The 15,942-nt window shown below is 38.5% G+C and overlaps 1 protein-coding gene across 1 annotated transcript; it reads left to right on the plus strand.

Annotated features, from left to right (window-relative positions):
- Nucleotides 1-643: 643 nt before the first annotated feature.
- On the plus strand, nt 644-15,628 carry LOC128450868 (matrilin-2). Its single transcript, XM_053434606.1, has 16 exons — nt 644-995; nt 1,497-1,655; nt 2,432-3,121; nt 5,032-5,151; nt 8,231-8,350; nt 8,508-8,627; nt 9,328-9,447; nt 9,613-9,732; nt 10,293-10,412; nt 11,088-11,207; nt 11,831-11,950; nt 12,206-12,325; nt 12,652-12,777; nt 12,946-13,065; nt 14,300-14,401; nt 14,680-15,628. The coding sequence occupies exons 1-16, from the start codon at nt 683-685 to the stop codon at nt 14,730-14,732; spliced, it is 2,643 nt and encodes an 880-aa protein (XP_053290581.1). The 5' UTR covers nt 644-682; the 3' UTR covers nt 14,733-15,628.
- Nucleotides 15,629-15,942: the final 314 nt, after the last annotated feature.

A 15,942-nucleotide genomic window follows, 5' to 3' on the forward strand; every position in this document is an offset into this window, starting at 1 on the left:
CTTCTTAACAAGGATTCAAATAAATAAAAAGTTTACAGGAAAAGTGATTTAGTCTGTGGTGGAAAAGTATTGAGATGTGTAACTTTACTAAATAATAATGAAAAATAATTTCAAATTACTACGCATTCAATACACCAAAGGACACTTTACAATTTATTATAAATAACACATGAATAATTAGGATGAGAAAAGTCTTTTGACATCATCAGCTAAATGTATCCAAAGAAAAAGTGTACGTGAAGCAGCTAACTGCATTCAAAAGCTTTATCTTGATGTTTGTCTTCAACGTTTTAATGGTTGAGGAGCTAATTTACTTCTGACTTATTTATAGCAGTGCATTATGTAAATATAGAGTTTTTAAAAAGTACCAAATTTGCCAAAGAAATCTATTGTAGAAGCAGATAATCTCTAAACTATTATTAAGAATAGAGTACTTAATTAATGTAGCCGCCTTAGTTACATTCCAACACTAAATATAGCCATTACAGAAAAGTAATGCAATTGTTGCTGCAGTGTAACCAGCCTCACTTGAGCAACTCCTTCTTCTTACTATCTGTGGATTGGGCCTCTTGCTCCCCACGCCTTGTGGGCCGTGGAGCAGAGGGTATAAGTAGGCTGCATTCAACAGTGTAGTGTTGGAGACCCAGCGGGCACCCAGCGTAGGAAACTGTTTACAGGCAACATGACTTCATTAACGTGGGGACTGATCTGCTTCATCGGCTCTCTGGCATCAGGTGCTCAGGGAGTTTACCCACAGCTTCGGACCCAGCACCGACAGATCCACTCAGGTAGTCCAATAATCCCACGAGCGTCCCCGAAAGTACACGCAAGGGTTTCTCAGTGGTTTGAAGATATCAAATCTGCTGAGCAAATCTCTGACGAAGCCCTGAGCACTGAAAGTGATTACACTGACCGAGGCTTCCAGCAGCAGCAGAGTGTCCGGCCAGGAGTCAGCAGCCTCCAGGCGCAGGAGAGATGGAGGAGTGACAGGGCAGGTTAGTAGACTGCATGTTGAGGACTACATCCACCTGAATGGATGATGTGGAGATGTTAATCTGTTTTATGAGTTTGTTCTGACTTGGGTAACCTTACTATGTTTTACCAATTATTATTAGTATGCATATTCAACTAAATTCTACTTAATTTACTATACCAAGGGATGGAAACACATCTACTTGCTCATTTTTTCCCACAACAGAAAAGTGTTATTTTATTTGAAAATTGAAAATGTAATATAATATTTAAAACTTTGAGCAGATTGTAATTTCATCGTGTTTTTAGAATAATAAATGTGTTTAGGTTAGAATAAGTTTAGTTTAAGGTTGAGGGTTCTCAGTAAGACAAAAGTACAAACGTGTGTGTTTGTGTGTGAACTCTTACTGCACACTCCTTTCCCTCCATCGACGATGTTATTAAGCTAATTATCATTCATGCATGTCTGCCAGTCGGCTCTTAAGCCTCTGCTCTAATTATTTTTTTTCTTCCCCCTGGCAAAGCTGGCAGCAGTAATTCCAGGTCTCGCTATCAGCCTGCCGATCAACTGCTGCCAAAGAGGGAGCTGCCTGCACCGCTGCAACTCAATCCTGCACCATTCACATCTCGGCAGCCTGCTAAAGACTTGGGTGTCTCTGCTGCATCCATCAGAACTGCTGCAGGTAGCCATACAACTAACACACTGATATGTTGCTCCCAAAATGACAGCTGTGGGGGGTTTTGATTGTGCTTCCTGGTTCTCAAATTAAATATAATGTTGTTTTTTCAAAAAAGATTGTCTTTCACTGGTATTAAGTTGAATTCATAAAAAATAGTTTGATCTCACAATGATGCCATCATCTCTATGTAATCATATCTGGGGAATCGATGGATGAAGGAGGAGATGCCAAAAAATAACATGTTCTAATTCAAATATTATTTCTTTTCAAGGTTGATTTTATTGATGTTTTAGAAGGAAGCTTAAAGGTGACAAATGACAGAATATTTGTGTTAAAGGGGAATTTAAGGTGATTTACATTTCGACACCTTAGCCTTAATAGTCAATCTTATGATTAGAATTTGTTTATCATTGCTCATGTTATTTTAGCATTTAGTAAAATCAATTTGTTGACCAGCATGTATAATTTCCAATATATTGATTTTTTTCCCCCACGCAAAATGCAGAAAAAGTTGCTTTGGGTAATTAAGAAATTATAATATATATATATATATATATATACATACATTATTCTAAAAAAAAGAGCCACAGATTTTAGAGTCCTTATTTAGTTTAGTTCAATGTTTGCAGCACACTTCAGCTATAGTGCCGCTTCAGAGCACATTGTAGGCACAACTTAGGAACCTATGGAAGAATATCAGGAGATTTTATACTATGCCTTGCAAAATCATTGAAAAATACACTTTTGCATCCATGTGAAACGTTGGTTATATTTTACAGCAACAAGATCCAACTGCAGAAATCGGCCCATAGACCTGGTCTTTATCATAGACAGCTCCCGCAGTGTACGTCCGGCTGAGTTTGAGAAGGCCAAGGACTTCTTGGAAGACATGGTGGACAGCTTGGAGATTGGGTACGATGCCACCAGAGTTGGCCTCGTCAATTATGCCAGCACAGTGCAGATCGAATTCCTGCTGAAGACGTATTTTGACAAGTTTGCCCTAAAGCAGGCACTGGCCCGAGTCGAGCCCCTCGCCTCAGGCACCATGACAGGCATGGCCATAAAGACTGCTATGGAGAAAGCATTTACTGTTGAGGCAGGGGCCCGGGCCACTTCCTTGAACATTGCCAAAGTGGCCTTCATAGTGACGGACGGGAGGCCCCAGGACAAGGTGGACGAAGTGTCAGCCGCAGCCCGTGCCTCTGGGATTGAGATCTATGCAGTGGGAGTGGACAGAGCTGATATGATGTCACTCCGCCTCATGGCCAGCCCCCCACATGATGACCATGTCTTCTATGTCGAGACCTATGGTGTCATAGAGAAGCTAACTACCAAATTTAGGCAAACCTTGTGTGGTAAGGATGATGATAACGGGAGTGCGGACACTTCATTAAATGGTGGAATTGATGATTATGGCAGAAAAAACCCTAGTGGGATAAATAATGAAAATGACGATAAAGGAAACAACGGTATGTCAGACGCATCTTTTTTAATTAACCTGTGATTTTATGGGTAGCACCATAGAGGGAATCTCCATTCTAAAGGAAATAGTCCTCTTCTTTGGTGTTCTATAGACGTTGTAGATATTATTAACAACAATGTCTGTGAGTGCATTTCCACCAAAATGGATTCTACTAACAGTTGCCATGCAGACAGTGATTTAAAAAAAATGTATTATTAATGCAGTCAGCATTAAAAATGTACAATAGTTGAAGTGGATGTACTAACCTACCCAAAGAAGAAGACAACTCTCTGATCACTTGTAGACTCTGACTCAGAACAAAAACCTAAATACAAAAATACTTTAAAATGGTAGAAACCTAAAATGATGCTGCCTGTACTTCTCATAGGAAGCGCGCTGCTCTTTGCACTCTGCGCTGCATTTTATGCCTCATGCCGTGTGCTCCGCTCAGTTACCAGAAAATATGCTTAGCTGCCCAGGTCCACGTTCAAGGCTTCTGTCAACATTAACGGCCACTGATCCCGCAACGCAAAAACTAATTCAGCTTGTGCTGAATGGGACCCAAATTCCGACTAATTGAGTGGAACATTTTAATTCACGTAATTTTTTATGAAAACATTCCATTGTATAATTAGATATACAGTATTACCCTCTGAATGGATGCAGAACCATTATGTTATCAATCTTCATTGTAGACAAACCAGTTAGGATGAGCACAAAGTTTTCTAACTTCACTCTTTTCAATAACATTTTTATAAAAAGGTCTGCACACAACGTCCAGCACACAAACAATAAAAAGGGACAGTATATTGTAGAACTATTGGACAAGGACTGACTAATGACAAGGAATTATTCTTAAGTAGTTCCAAATCTTTAACACAGACCAAGAAAACAAGCGAGAAATAAATAGCTAATTCAAATCAGGCACGTTTAGAACATCCACTGTACTATTTAAAATTAAATGAAAGCATACATTCATAGCTTATTTGCTTTCCAGCAGGCAATATTGGTGAGAAGTATGTACATCCCTCTCATGTCAGTCCATTCAATATGAAGCCTGTTCAAACAGCTAATGAGCCTAGATTAGCACAGACACTGGAAAGAAGAGAGGCAGAACTAACTTGGATCTGTTTGAAGGTAAGAAAAAATCAGCACAAAAATCTGCACATTTAAAGCTTAGTTAACAAGTTATTTCAAATTTGTGGTATCAACACAAAAACAATGAGATCAGAGGTATTGTGCAAACAGCTACTTAGTGGGACAAAACAAATTTCCACCATGACTTTCCTGGGACCTGTACCTTTGTTCAGTAATTTGACCTAGGTTAAGATTGGATTTGAAATGATCATTGTTTACATTTCGCCTACCAACTTTAAAATAACCTTGTTGCTGGTTCAAACTCATAGCACCGCATTTTGAAATCACGACTAGCCTCCATTCAGTTAAATTCAAAACTTTGCTTTTGAATAACAGATTGAGCCTGAAGAATGAGCTCAACTGACCTCTGTGTTTCACTTCTGTCCTCCACAAAAGTGACGTCACTACTAAAGACGGTTTCTGTGTTATTGTGAAAGAATGTTCCCTGCATTCGATTTTGTGTTTGCATGGTCTGTGCTGCATGAACATTCAAATGGATACATATTCAGGTGACTAAAATTCAAAGGGCTGTTTAACATTTCAAGGTGAGAACTCTCTTAATCTCTCTTCCTTCACAGATAATACAGGAATTGAAACAAACAACATAAAATCACTACATTGCAATAGCTGGACAGAGATCAAGCAAACTAATCTGCATGTGGCCACGTAAAATAAAAATAATGCACAATTAATGAATGTTTACTTACAACTAACTAACCTGTAACAACAATGATTTAGCAAGACAATAAGCCAATCAGACACTGGAATGTATCTTTTCAGGTTTGGATGCATGTGCTCTTGGACACGATTGCCAGCATATTTGTTTCAACAATGGCGACTCGTACACCTGCAAGTGTCGCCAGGGCTACGTCTTGAACCCGGACAAGAAAACATGCTCACGTAAGAGACTTTATCTTTGTCTTTTCTTTTTGTCAAATCTCGCAGTGTCTTGAAATCCCTATTTGTTTGTGCATGATCTGAAAAAACATGGTTGAAAAAGCATTGGTTTGGAAATAGGATGGGAAAAGAGGTAGAAATGTCAAGTTTGTTAAACATTGATATTAGAACTTAAAGTGAGCCGTATATATCCAACTTCATATGCTTTTGAACATCAGTTAGTGAAGCATTTCGTGGTCAGACTGCATGACTTCTTTTTTAAGCAATGATTTGTGTTGACCTAAATAAATTAGAGCGCTATTGAGTACGAATTAAATAAGCCGGAGATGATGAAGGCCTGGGTTGGTGAGACCAAAGGCCTCCACAACTGTTACCTCTAGAAAACTGTATCAGTCAGATGTGGGGAGACGTGAGTATCTCTTTTCAGGCTCTGATCCATGTGCCTATGGACATGACTGCCAGCACATTTGTTTAAACAGTGATGACTCGTACATGTGCAAGTGTCAAGATGGATATTTGTTGAATCCAGACCAGAAAACATGCTCACGTAAGAACACAATATTTCTGATGAAATTTGCTTTTTGCTTGTTTGTTTTTCATGCCAGTTCCACAGATACTCTCTATATGTTCTGTATGATGATTTAAAACAATCTTTTATGGCTTCAAAGCTTTAAATAATTCAGTTTTTTTAAGTACGGCTGCAACCTTTTGTATAGCTATAAAGCAAACTCTGGCCAGTCACCGTAGCCCGTCGCTTGACTTAGAGCTGGCACATTGAGAACTTCTAATCAAAAGCTCCATAATAAGAGCATGAGGAGAGCTTTGTATCAGTAAATTTGTTCTCGTCGTGTTGGGATAAGTGTTCCCAGGGACATGACCACTAGCACAGTTGTGTCAGCACAATGATTCGTACAACTGTGTAGTGTGTAATGGAATAGCCTGTACAAACTAAATAACTTAACCTCATAAGAAGCTGGACCCTTCTAGTAGAAGGTGGTGCCATCATAGAAACTGAAGAAATTGCCCTTCCACATTTGTCTCAGTTTCAGTTGTGGTAGTTGCTGTTTGGATTTGGATTATTCTGAAAAGTGCGGGGAAGTGAAGTCTCAATTCAGCTGGAATTTGTACCGGATCAAGCAGAGTGTAGCTTATGTGACTATTTTTCCGATCTTGCCCTGAAAAGTGTACCATAGCTTGTTGTTGAGCTCAGTTACAATCGGTTCATGTAGGTGTGTCTCATGTGTCCAAGGACTTGACTGGCAGAGTGCTTCGTGTTAAAAATGGCGATGCTTACCTCCGTGTGTGTCATGAGGGATATATGATCACATAATAAGAACCTTTACCAATGGGTTTACGAGGATTTGAAAAAATTATAACTATTGTTGGTGGTTGAGCAACAGTAGAATCCAGTCTGTGGAGCTCAGATGAGCTACAGTTTAGTTTGCCTGAGCAGCTTCAAAACTTTTTCCTGAATTGCCGAGAGAATGAGAACCTAGAATGGATGCATCTTGAGAAAAAGATTATTTTGAAAGTATTTTTAAATAGTCAATGACTCATTAATGTCTTAGCTTTAATGTGCTTAACTGATGTAGTTAGGCTGTGTGTGTTACATGAGGGAGTGTCTGATTTCAGGTTCAACTACATGTGCCCAGGGCCACGATTGTCAGCATATGTGCATAAACACTGATGATTCTTACATCTGTAAATGTCATTGGGGATATTCGTTGAATGCTGATGAGAAAACATGCTCACGTAAGCAGCTTTGTCATTTCAGATTAATTGTCAAATCACACGCAGACAACAACACAGGTCTTACGAGAATTGATTTCTTAGAGCCATGTTATGTTGTTTATATCAGCCTTGCTAATGTGGTTCGTTAAATACAAAATCCACTGGGTTTACTAAATAAGTAAAAACTATTTTTGTGAAAACCAAGAATTGAATTGAATTTGGAGAGAAAGACTTTTCCTCATGTGATTTATAATACGGTTTGTTTTGGAGACTTTCACACAGTCAGTTGTTGAACCCAGCCTTTACAAGAATGGTATTCGATAGAGTGCATACCAATTGTCCCCTTAAATTGAATCAAGCTGCAACAAATTTCACACATTTAGGTTTTAGGTTTTAAGAAGTATGCATCTTCTCCGAGGGAAATGGTAATAATGTTGAAAAACACCATTGCCGTAACGTTATTCAATGTGAAAGACAGTTTAAAAAACCCCATCATGCATCCACCCCCTGATCCAGATCAACACCAATATTTTATGGGTTTTATGGGTTCGTCTCTGACCCATACCATGAGTTTCACAGAAATCCATTCAACTATTCAATTGTGTAATCTTGCTTATAAACAAGCCAACAAATAAAACAGACAGGGGTGAAAACATACCCTCCTTGGCAGAGGTAATAACTCATAGACTTTGGAGGCTGATTCATAAAAAAAGAGGAATGGAGCTTGGAACAGACCAAGCTCACCTTCACTGAGATATTAGTTTCATGTGGATCTGTCTCTTTTTATAGGTTTTGATCAATGTGCCCATGGACATGACTGCCAACACATTTGTGAAAACAATGAGGACTCTTTTATCTGCAAGTGTCGAATGGGATATGTACTGAATGCCGACCGAAAAACATGCTCAAGTAAGACCTTGGACATTATGATCCGCAAACCTTAGTGCAGTGTCATTGGTTTACTAAAGGAATGGAGATGCTTAGAAAGAAAAATGCTTAAAGAATTTGGCTTTAATTCGGGTAGTACTTAGTGGTGATTGACGGTGTCAGCTGGAAACGTTTCATTTCAGGTTTGGATATATGTGAACACGGACATGACTGCCAGCACATTTGTGACGCAAATGGTGATTCTTACTTTTGCAAGTGTAATGAGGGATATACGCTGAATGCAGACCAGAAAACATGCTCACGTAAGAACCTAATTGTATACCTGCTCTACATTAATACAGTATGTACGTATGTCAATTATTTTGAATGAGCAGGAAGTTGGGAGTAAAGTCCGGCAGACTAAGTGCTTCCTGACAAATTTTATTCTGTTAAGTCATTTATGAATAGGAGTGTCTCTTTTCAGGATCAGATCCATGTGCCCATGGAAATGATTGCCAGCACATTTGTATAAACAATGATGACTCGTACATCTGTGAGTGTCGAGAGGGATATGTGTTGAATCCAGATAAGAAAACATGCTCACGTAAGAACTTAAAAGTTTCTTTCAGATGTGTTTAAGTGTTCAGGATTTGCTTGTAATTCTTTATTATCTTTCGTGACCATGATCCTCCATCATAGGTTATTTACTTCAGGTTCTTTGACTGATTGTTTTAGTTAGATGTGGGAGTGTTTCTTTTCAGCTTCAGATATGTGCGCCCGGGGACACGACTGCCAACATGTGTGTGTTAGTTCTGATGACTCCTACATCTGCAAGTGTGGAATGGGATATGTGTTGAATCCAGATAAGAAAACGTGCTCACGTAAGAATTTGAACCTTTTAATTGACTTACTTGGGATCTCATTATTTTGTTGTAGCCTGAAACAGTAAAGGAAAGAAATGCTTGACTTATTTAATTGAATTAGCTTAGCAAGTCGAGCTCCTTGTTATCAACCTGATGTGATGCGATGAGAGAAACAGAGCAAATGGTGATAATCATAGGGTTCACAATGGATAAAGGGATCCTTGAGATGATAGATGAAGTCTGTAAGATGAGGAAGTGTTTCTTTTAAGTTTCAGATGCATGTGCCGATAAAGAAGACTGTCAACAAATTTGTGTTAGCCTAAATAAGACACTTGGAGGTCATAATTAATTTAAAGGGACGAGTAGCCAGACAGAGGCCCTAACAGTCCGGTCACGTATTATGTCATAATCTAGCTGGACATTTAAACTTCATGTCTTACTTTTAGGTTCTGATCCATGTACCCATGGAAATGACTGGCAGCACATTTGTATAAACAACAATGGCCTATACACCTGCAAGTGTCATGAGGGATATCTGTTGAATCCGGATAAGAAAACGTGCTTACTTAAGAAATTATAGACCTTTCTTTGAAATTGCTGAAGGCTTTTCTTCAAGATTCATTATCAATGCTTGACTGTACCTCATTATAGATTGTATTACTTAGTAAGGGTTCAATGACTGATTGTCAGAGTTAGATGTATGAATTTGTCTTTTCAGCTTCAGATACGTGTGCCCAGGGAAATGACTGCCAACATATTTGTGTCAGTACTGATGACTCGTACATCTGCAAATGTCGGATGGGATATGTGTTGAATCCAGATGAGAAAACATGCTCACGTAAGAACTTGGACATTTCTTTAAGATGTGTAGAATTTTTCAGGGTTTGCTTCAAAATTGTTTTTTACCAGTGCTTGATCACTGTCCCCCATCATAGCTTCTATTGCTTGTTACTGGCATCTTTGACTGTTGGTCACAGTAAGATGCCGGAGTGTTTCTTTTCAGGTTCAGATATGTGTGCCCAGGGACATGACTGCCAACATATTTGTGTGACAACTGGTGACTCGTACACCTGCAAGTGTCGAATGGGATATGTGTTGAATCCAGATGAGAAAACATGCTCACGTAAGAACTTGAACCTTTTAAAGCGATTTATTTAGGATTTCACCGTTATTTCGTAGGATGGAACAGTAATTTCTAACTTGTTTGATTAACTTTGACAAGGTTCAGATGTTTGTCCCTGTGAGCAAGACTTTCAGCAAATTTGTGTTAGCATGAATTAGCCGACACACTGAAGACAGATAGCATCCAGTGTAAAAGGAGCAATGGCCAGACTGAGGCTCCTACAGTCCAATCTCTGTATCTGTAATGTTATAACTCATCTGGACTTTTGATGTCCATGTCTGTCTTCAGGTTCAGATCCATGTGCCCATGGAAATGACTGCCAGCACATTTGTATAAACAATGATGACTCTTACATCTGCAAGTGTCGAGTGGGATATGTGTTGAATCCAGATAAGAAAACATGCTCACGTGAGAACTTATAGACTTCCTTTGAAATGTGCTCAAGGGTTTGCTGCATGATTCCTTATTAGTGCTTTACCACAACTCCCCATCATAGGTTTTGTGACTTCATGAGGATTTGACTGACTGTCCTAGTTAGATGTGGGAGTGTTTCTTTTCAGGTTCGGATAGATGTGCCCAGGAACATGACTGCCAACATATTTGTGTCAGTACTGATGACTCGTATACCTGCAAGTGTCGAATCGGATTTGTGTTGAATCCAGACCAGAAAACGTGTTCACGTAAGAATTTGGACTTTCCTAAAAAAAAATCTTAGGATCTAATTGTTATTTTGTTAATAACCCCAGCCTGATTCTTTGAGGGAACAGAAGCAAATGAGAACAGTCATTGGGTTCACAACTGTTCACAAATGTTCATTTAGATGACAGAGTAGGTCAGTCAGACGTGGGAGTGTTTCTTTACAGGTTCGGATAGATGTGCCCAGGAACATGACTGCCAACATATTTGTGTCAGTACTGATGACTCGTATACCTGCAAGTGTCGAATCGGATTTGTGTTGAATCCAGACCAGAAAACGTGTTCACGTAAGAATTTGGACTTTCCTAAAAAAAAATCTTAGGATCTAATTGTTATTTTGTTAATAACCCCAGCCTGATTCTTTGAGGGAACAGAAGCAAATGAGAACAGTCATAGGGTTCACAACTGTTCACAAATGTTCATTTAGATGACAGAGTAGGTCAGTCAGACGTGGGAGTGTTTCTTTACAGGTTTGGATGCACTTGACCATGAGCAAGACTCCCAGTAACTATGTGTTTGTCTGAATAATTCTGATGCTGGAAGACAGTTTGCATCAACTGTTAAAGGAGCAATGGCCATACTGAGGCTATGACAGTCCTAACTCTGCATGTATGATGTCATAACACCTGTGGACTTTTGATGTCCATGTCTCATTTCAGGTTCTGATCCATGTGTCCATGGAAATGATTGCCAGCACATTTGTATAAACAATGATGACTCGTACATCTGTGAGTGTCATGTGGGATATGTGTTGAATCCAGATAAGAAAACGTGCTCACGTAAGAACTTTGACCTTTCTAACGGATTTACTTGGGATCTCACTGTTATTTTGTTGCAAGAAATAGAAGAGAAGGGAAAAGGGTGATTGTCAGTCAGATGTGAAAGTGTTTCTTTTCATAGTTTATGGTTCACAATGGCCCTGATACGATAGATTAAGTCAGTCAGATGTGGAAGGTTTCTTTTCAGGTTCAGATTCATGTACCCCTTGGATATAACTGCCAGCTAATTTTGGTTTGCCAGAATAAGTTGGACACATAGGAGACAGATGTCGTCAGTAACAAAAGGAGCAAAGGCCAGACAGAGGCTCCAACAGTCCAATCTCTGTATGTATGATGTCATAACACCTTTGGACTTTTGATGTCCATGTCTCTTTTTCTAGTTTCTGACCTATGTGCCCATGGAAATGATTGCCAGCACATTTGTATCAACAATGAGGACTCATATACCTGCAAGTGTCGAGTGGGATATATGTTGAATTCAGATCAGAAAACATGCTCACGTAAGAACTTAGACCTTTCTTTGCAATGGCTGAAGGTTTTGCCTCAAGGTTTGCTATCAAATGTACTATTAATTATTAAAGGTTATTTACCTGATAGTTAGATGTGGGGGTGCTTCTTTCCAGGTTCAGATACATGTGCCCAGGGACATGAATGCCAACATATTTGTGTCAGCACTGATGGCTCTTACATCTGCGAATGTCAAATGGGATACGTGTTGAATCCTGATAAGAAAACATGCTCACGTAAGGAATTGGAGCTTCCTATCAATTTTCTTGGGATGTCACTGTTATTTCCTAGACTGGAACAATACAAAGTAATGCCTAAATAGTTTTTTTTCTTGTAAGTCTAGCCCAGTGCTTGAGGTCAGCCTGATCAACCTCAGTGTGATACATTTAGAGAAATTGAGCAAATGGCAATAGTCAGAGGGTTCATACGAGATAAAGGGGTCATTGACTGATAGACTAAGTCAGTTAGATGTGGAAGTTTTTTCTTTTCAGGTTCAGATGCATGTGCCCATGGACAAGACTGCCAGCAAATTTGTGTCAACAATGATGACTCGTATATCTGCAAGTGTCGATTGGGATATGTATTGAATCCAGACCAGAAAACATGCTCAGGTAAGAACTGAATTGTTTCATTATGCCTATTTGATGTCTTGGTGTCATCCATCATCTCAGGTATTCCACACTTTTGACGTATCTAAGCAGGACTGGTTCAATCAAAATTTGGAGCTTCCCTCCAGATAATAGGAGTCTTTGTTGGGTGTAAAGGCAGTCTCTCTTATGGACACACCAAATATCCATCAATATAAATTGAATTGAGCTGTTCAAAACTTAGGTCTGCATAAGTGAGACATGGGAGACTGGGTATGTTTGAATGTATATGTGACATGGTTGTAGGATGTCAAAGATTGAGTCATTGAGGTGTGAGCTTTTCTTTTCAGTTCCAGGATTGGATGCTTGTGCCCAGGGACATGATTGCCAGCACATATGTGTCAACAAGGGAAACTCATTCATCTGCAAGTGTCGAGTGGGATATGTCCTTAACATGGATAGGAAAACATGCTCACGTAAGAAAATTCTTCCTTTCAGCCTTTTTACAATAATGCACAATATTTTTGTGTTATTCTATAACTTTCCAGGAACTATGGAGGCACATTTATTATGCTATACACATGTATGGTTAGTTTGCTCAACAAGTTACAAGGTCTCTTAGATGTGGGAATGTCTCTTTTCAGGCTCGGATGCATGTGCACAAGGACATAACTGCCAACATATTTGTATCAACAATGGGGATTCCTACAACTGCAACTGTCATGTAGGATATGTGTTGAATGCAGACCAGAGAACATGCTCACGTAAGAAATGGCTTTCTTTAACAAACATAATTGTGCCAGTGTGCTGAATTGTAGGTTGTCTATATTAGGTTTTCATAGCCATGCTTTTGTCACCAAACCCTGAGCTAGAAAGTATTAATATCTACTGCACCAAGTACTGAGCCCAGCCTGACTGAGCAAATATGCCAGACTGGTACTGACCTACAAAGAGCTTTGACATACATGGACATGGTTTCCATGAGTCTCCCAAACAACTGCATCAGCCAAACAGCTCTATGTGCCTCATTGGACAAGAGCAATTCTGAAACCATCCTAAACTACACAAGATGATTTAAGGTGAGCTCCGTTTCAATGTAGAATTCATATATATCATGTCATATTTTACCCAAACAAAATGGTGGGTAGGCTATCTAGACCATTTGATACTGAAATTAGCAGGAAATCAGGATATACATGAAAATTATGTAAAGTTTATAGCCCTTTTAACAATGATAGGGTGATTCACCTTTTTGAATAGGTTGAGGATTGTGATGTGAAACTGAATGTGTCACTATTATGATACATTTTATGTCTTTGTTTTTGCATTCTCCAGCGGTGGAAAAGTCTGTAGTTGACAGCAACCAGAGCTACAGTGTCAAGCAATAAGACATACAGCCAACTTCTGGTTCCAGCCTTTCACAGCACAGTTTGTAGAACATTAAGTGAACTGTGCTTGTGAAAGAAATGACACAAAGGGAGGACCTTAACACAACTTTGGTCCAAAACGACCCCAAAAATGCCTGTTGTCTGTTATGACTGTATATTTTCAGTGATTTTGTATATAACACATTTGTGAGTGCTTCAGTGATTTACATGTGTTTTAAGCTTATGACACCTGACCTAATACATCTTCCTAGATTGTGATTTAATAGTTGACATGACTAAAACTTTTAAAACATTTTCTAACATCAATTACAAAAGTAAAAAGTGATTGCACTATCCGAGCTCTACTGTTTAATCAATGTCAACTGTGATTGGTTCTTTTGTTTGAAACAAAAAATAGTTTTATAAGAAAAGGGTCATATTGAACATCCAAACTGCATGGGTGTTACAATTAATGTCCGTTGCTACTGTCAAATCTGTAAAGAGATTAATGAGCTGTGTTGCTTTTTTCTACCGAACAACCATTTTAAGTATAGTAAAGAAGCTAAACTCAACATGGGGAAATCTCACTCACATGCTTTGACCTTCTCCATATCTCTTCTCCCTCTTTCAGAGGAAATGAGAGCTGAAATAACCCAAGATGCCTGCATGTGTGAAGCTCAGATTGTGTTCCAGAAAAAAGTACAGTCAGCTATCCAGGAGCTGAGCAGAAAAAATATCCTTTTTGCATCTCAGAAGCTGAGGCCTGGGATGATCTACAGTTTTATTGTGAGACTCTCACTGTGAATATTATGTGATAGAAGTATTTGATTTCAATTTAAAAATGTAATATTTACAGTTTTACAATGATTTTTTTGTTCGCATTTTTACTTTTGATTACACTTAGTTGAGTTTCAGAGTTACAGTTGTATATTTCTATAATTTCCTGCTGTCGTAATTAACTGTTAATTACTGCATTTAAAAGAAATATGATTTCCTTGACTGTCTGTTTACTAGATGAACTTTCAGATAAAGTGAATCTCTTTGAAGATCAACAGCAGTATTGAGAGCAGCGGTTCCTGGCGAAAACATGTTAAGGAATTGCAATATATTCACTTTTCCTGACTGTAATCCTCAAAATCTCTTGTCTGGTACATGTCTAAGATTTGACAGAGATGTTGCCTTTTGAATTTCTAACTGTTATTACTTTGACAGTCAGGTAAATCTGGTGTAAATGTCGACATATACCTGTGTAGTTGTAAGCATGGTTGCATTGAGTTCTGAATCACGCTTTGTAAGATTATTAGGGAAATTGAAGAAATCAGCATCAATTTCTTGTAAAAAATGCTGTACCACATTCTTGTTGTGTTTTCACTTGTCCATGAGCATTTCTTGGTCAAGTGCTCTTGGTTGAACACAAAGACTCCATCCATAACCATATTGCAAAAACTAATCTCTTATGCAACAATAGCTTTGTTGCTATTCCTCTATTGTAGCATTATAACAGGAGAAAAGACCAAAATAAAATCTGATCCATTTGGCCCCTGATAATGCTAAATCACAGAATTACTATAATCCTTTTCTTTGAACTGAAATATCTCTACAACTGTATTGCACAACATTGATTTGACAATTGTTTGGGGGGTGTTTGTGATAGAATGGTCTTTTTGGAGTGGAAGGTAGAGTTCAGGAAGCTTGGAGCAGATTATGAAGCCTGGAGCACGTCACGGATGGTCATGGACATTAACACTAATTTCAATGCAAGTTTTGAAACCAGATTTTAAGATAAGAATTAAGTTTCTTCACTGCACACTTATTTCCTTGTACTGTATTTTCACTGCGTCATATCTGTTGGAATACTTTAGAAAAATGCGTGCATTATAATGATTTGGTGCTTTTGTGGCTGATAAGAACTTGTCTGTGTATTTTCTACAGAGACGTTGCACATGGAAAATAAACACTCTAAAACAATTAATATGTTATATCTGCTGTATTGTGTCTTTTATACTTGTTACCAAGCCGCATTGTAAATGATTAAAACTACCATATGAAACTTTATCAGCATGATTATGATTCCTTTTCTTGAGATTGTTGTGTATTAGCAAACCCAATGAACTGCATTATTAGGATTTGTTTAGTGTTGGTTTTTAATACTCCTGCTTTTGCTGTAGGTTAAAAAATAAATAAACACAGCAAAGATAAATAAAGTGTTTACTTTTACTCATCTGATCCCATGTATCAGCCAAATGAAAGACTACAACTCCCAGACAGACCCCA

The sequence above is a fragment of the Pleuronectes platessa genome, chromosome 11 (assembly GCF_947347685.1).
Source record: "Pleuronectes platessa chromosome 11, fPlePla1.1, whole genome shotgun sequence".
In the NCBI taxonomy this organism is placed as follows: domain Eukaryota; kingdom Metazoa; phylum Chordata; class Actinopteri; order Pleuronectiformes; family Pleuronectidae; genus Pleuronectes; species Pleuronectes platessa.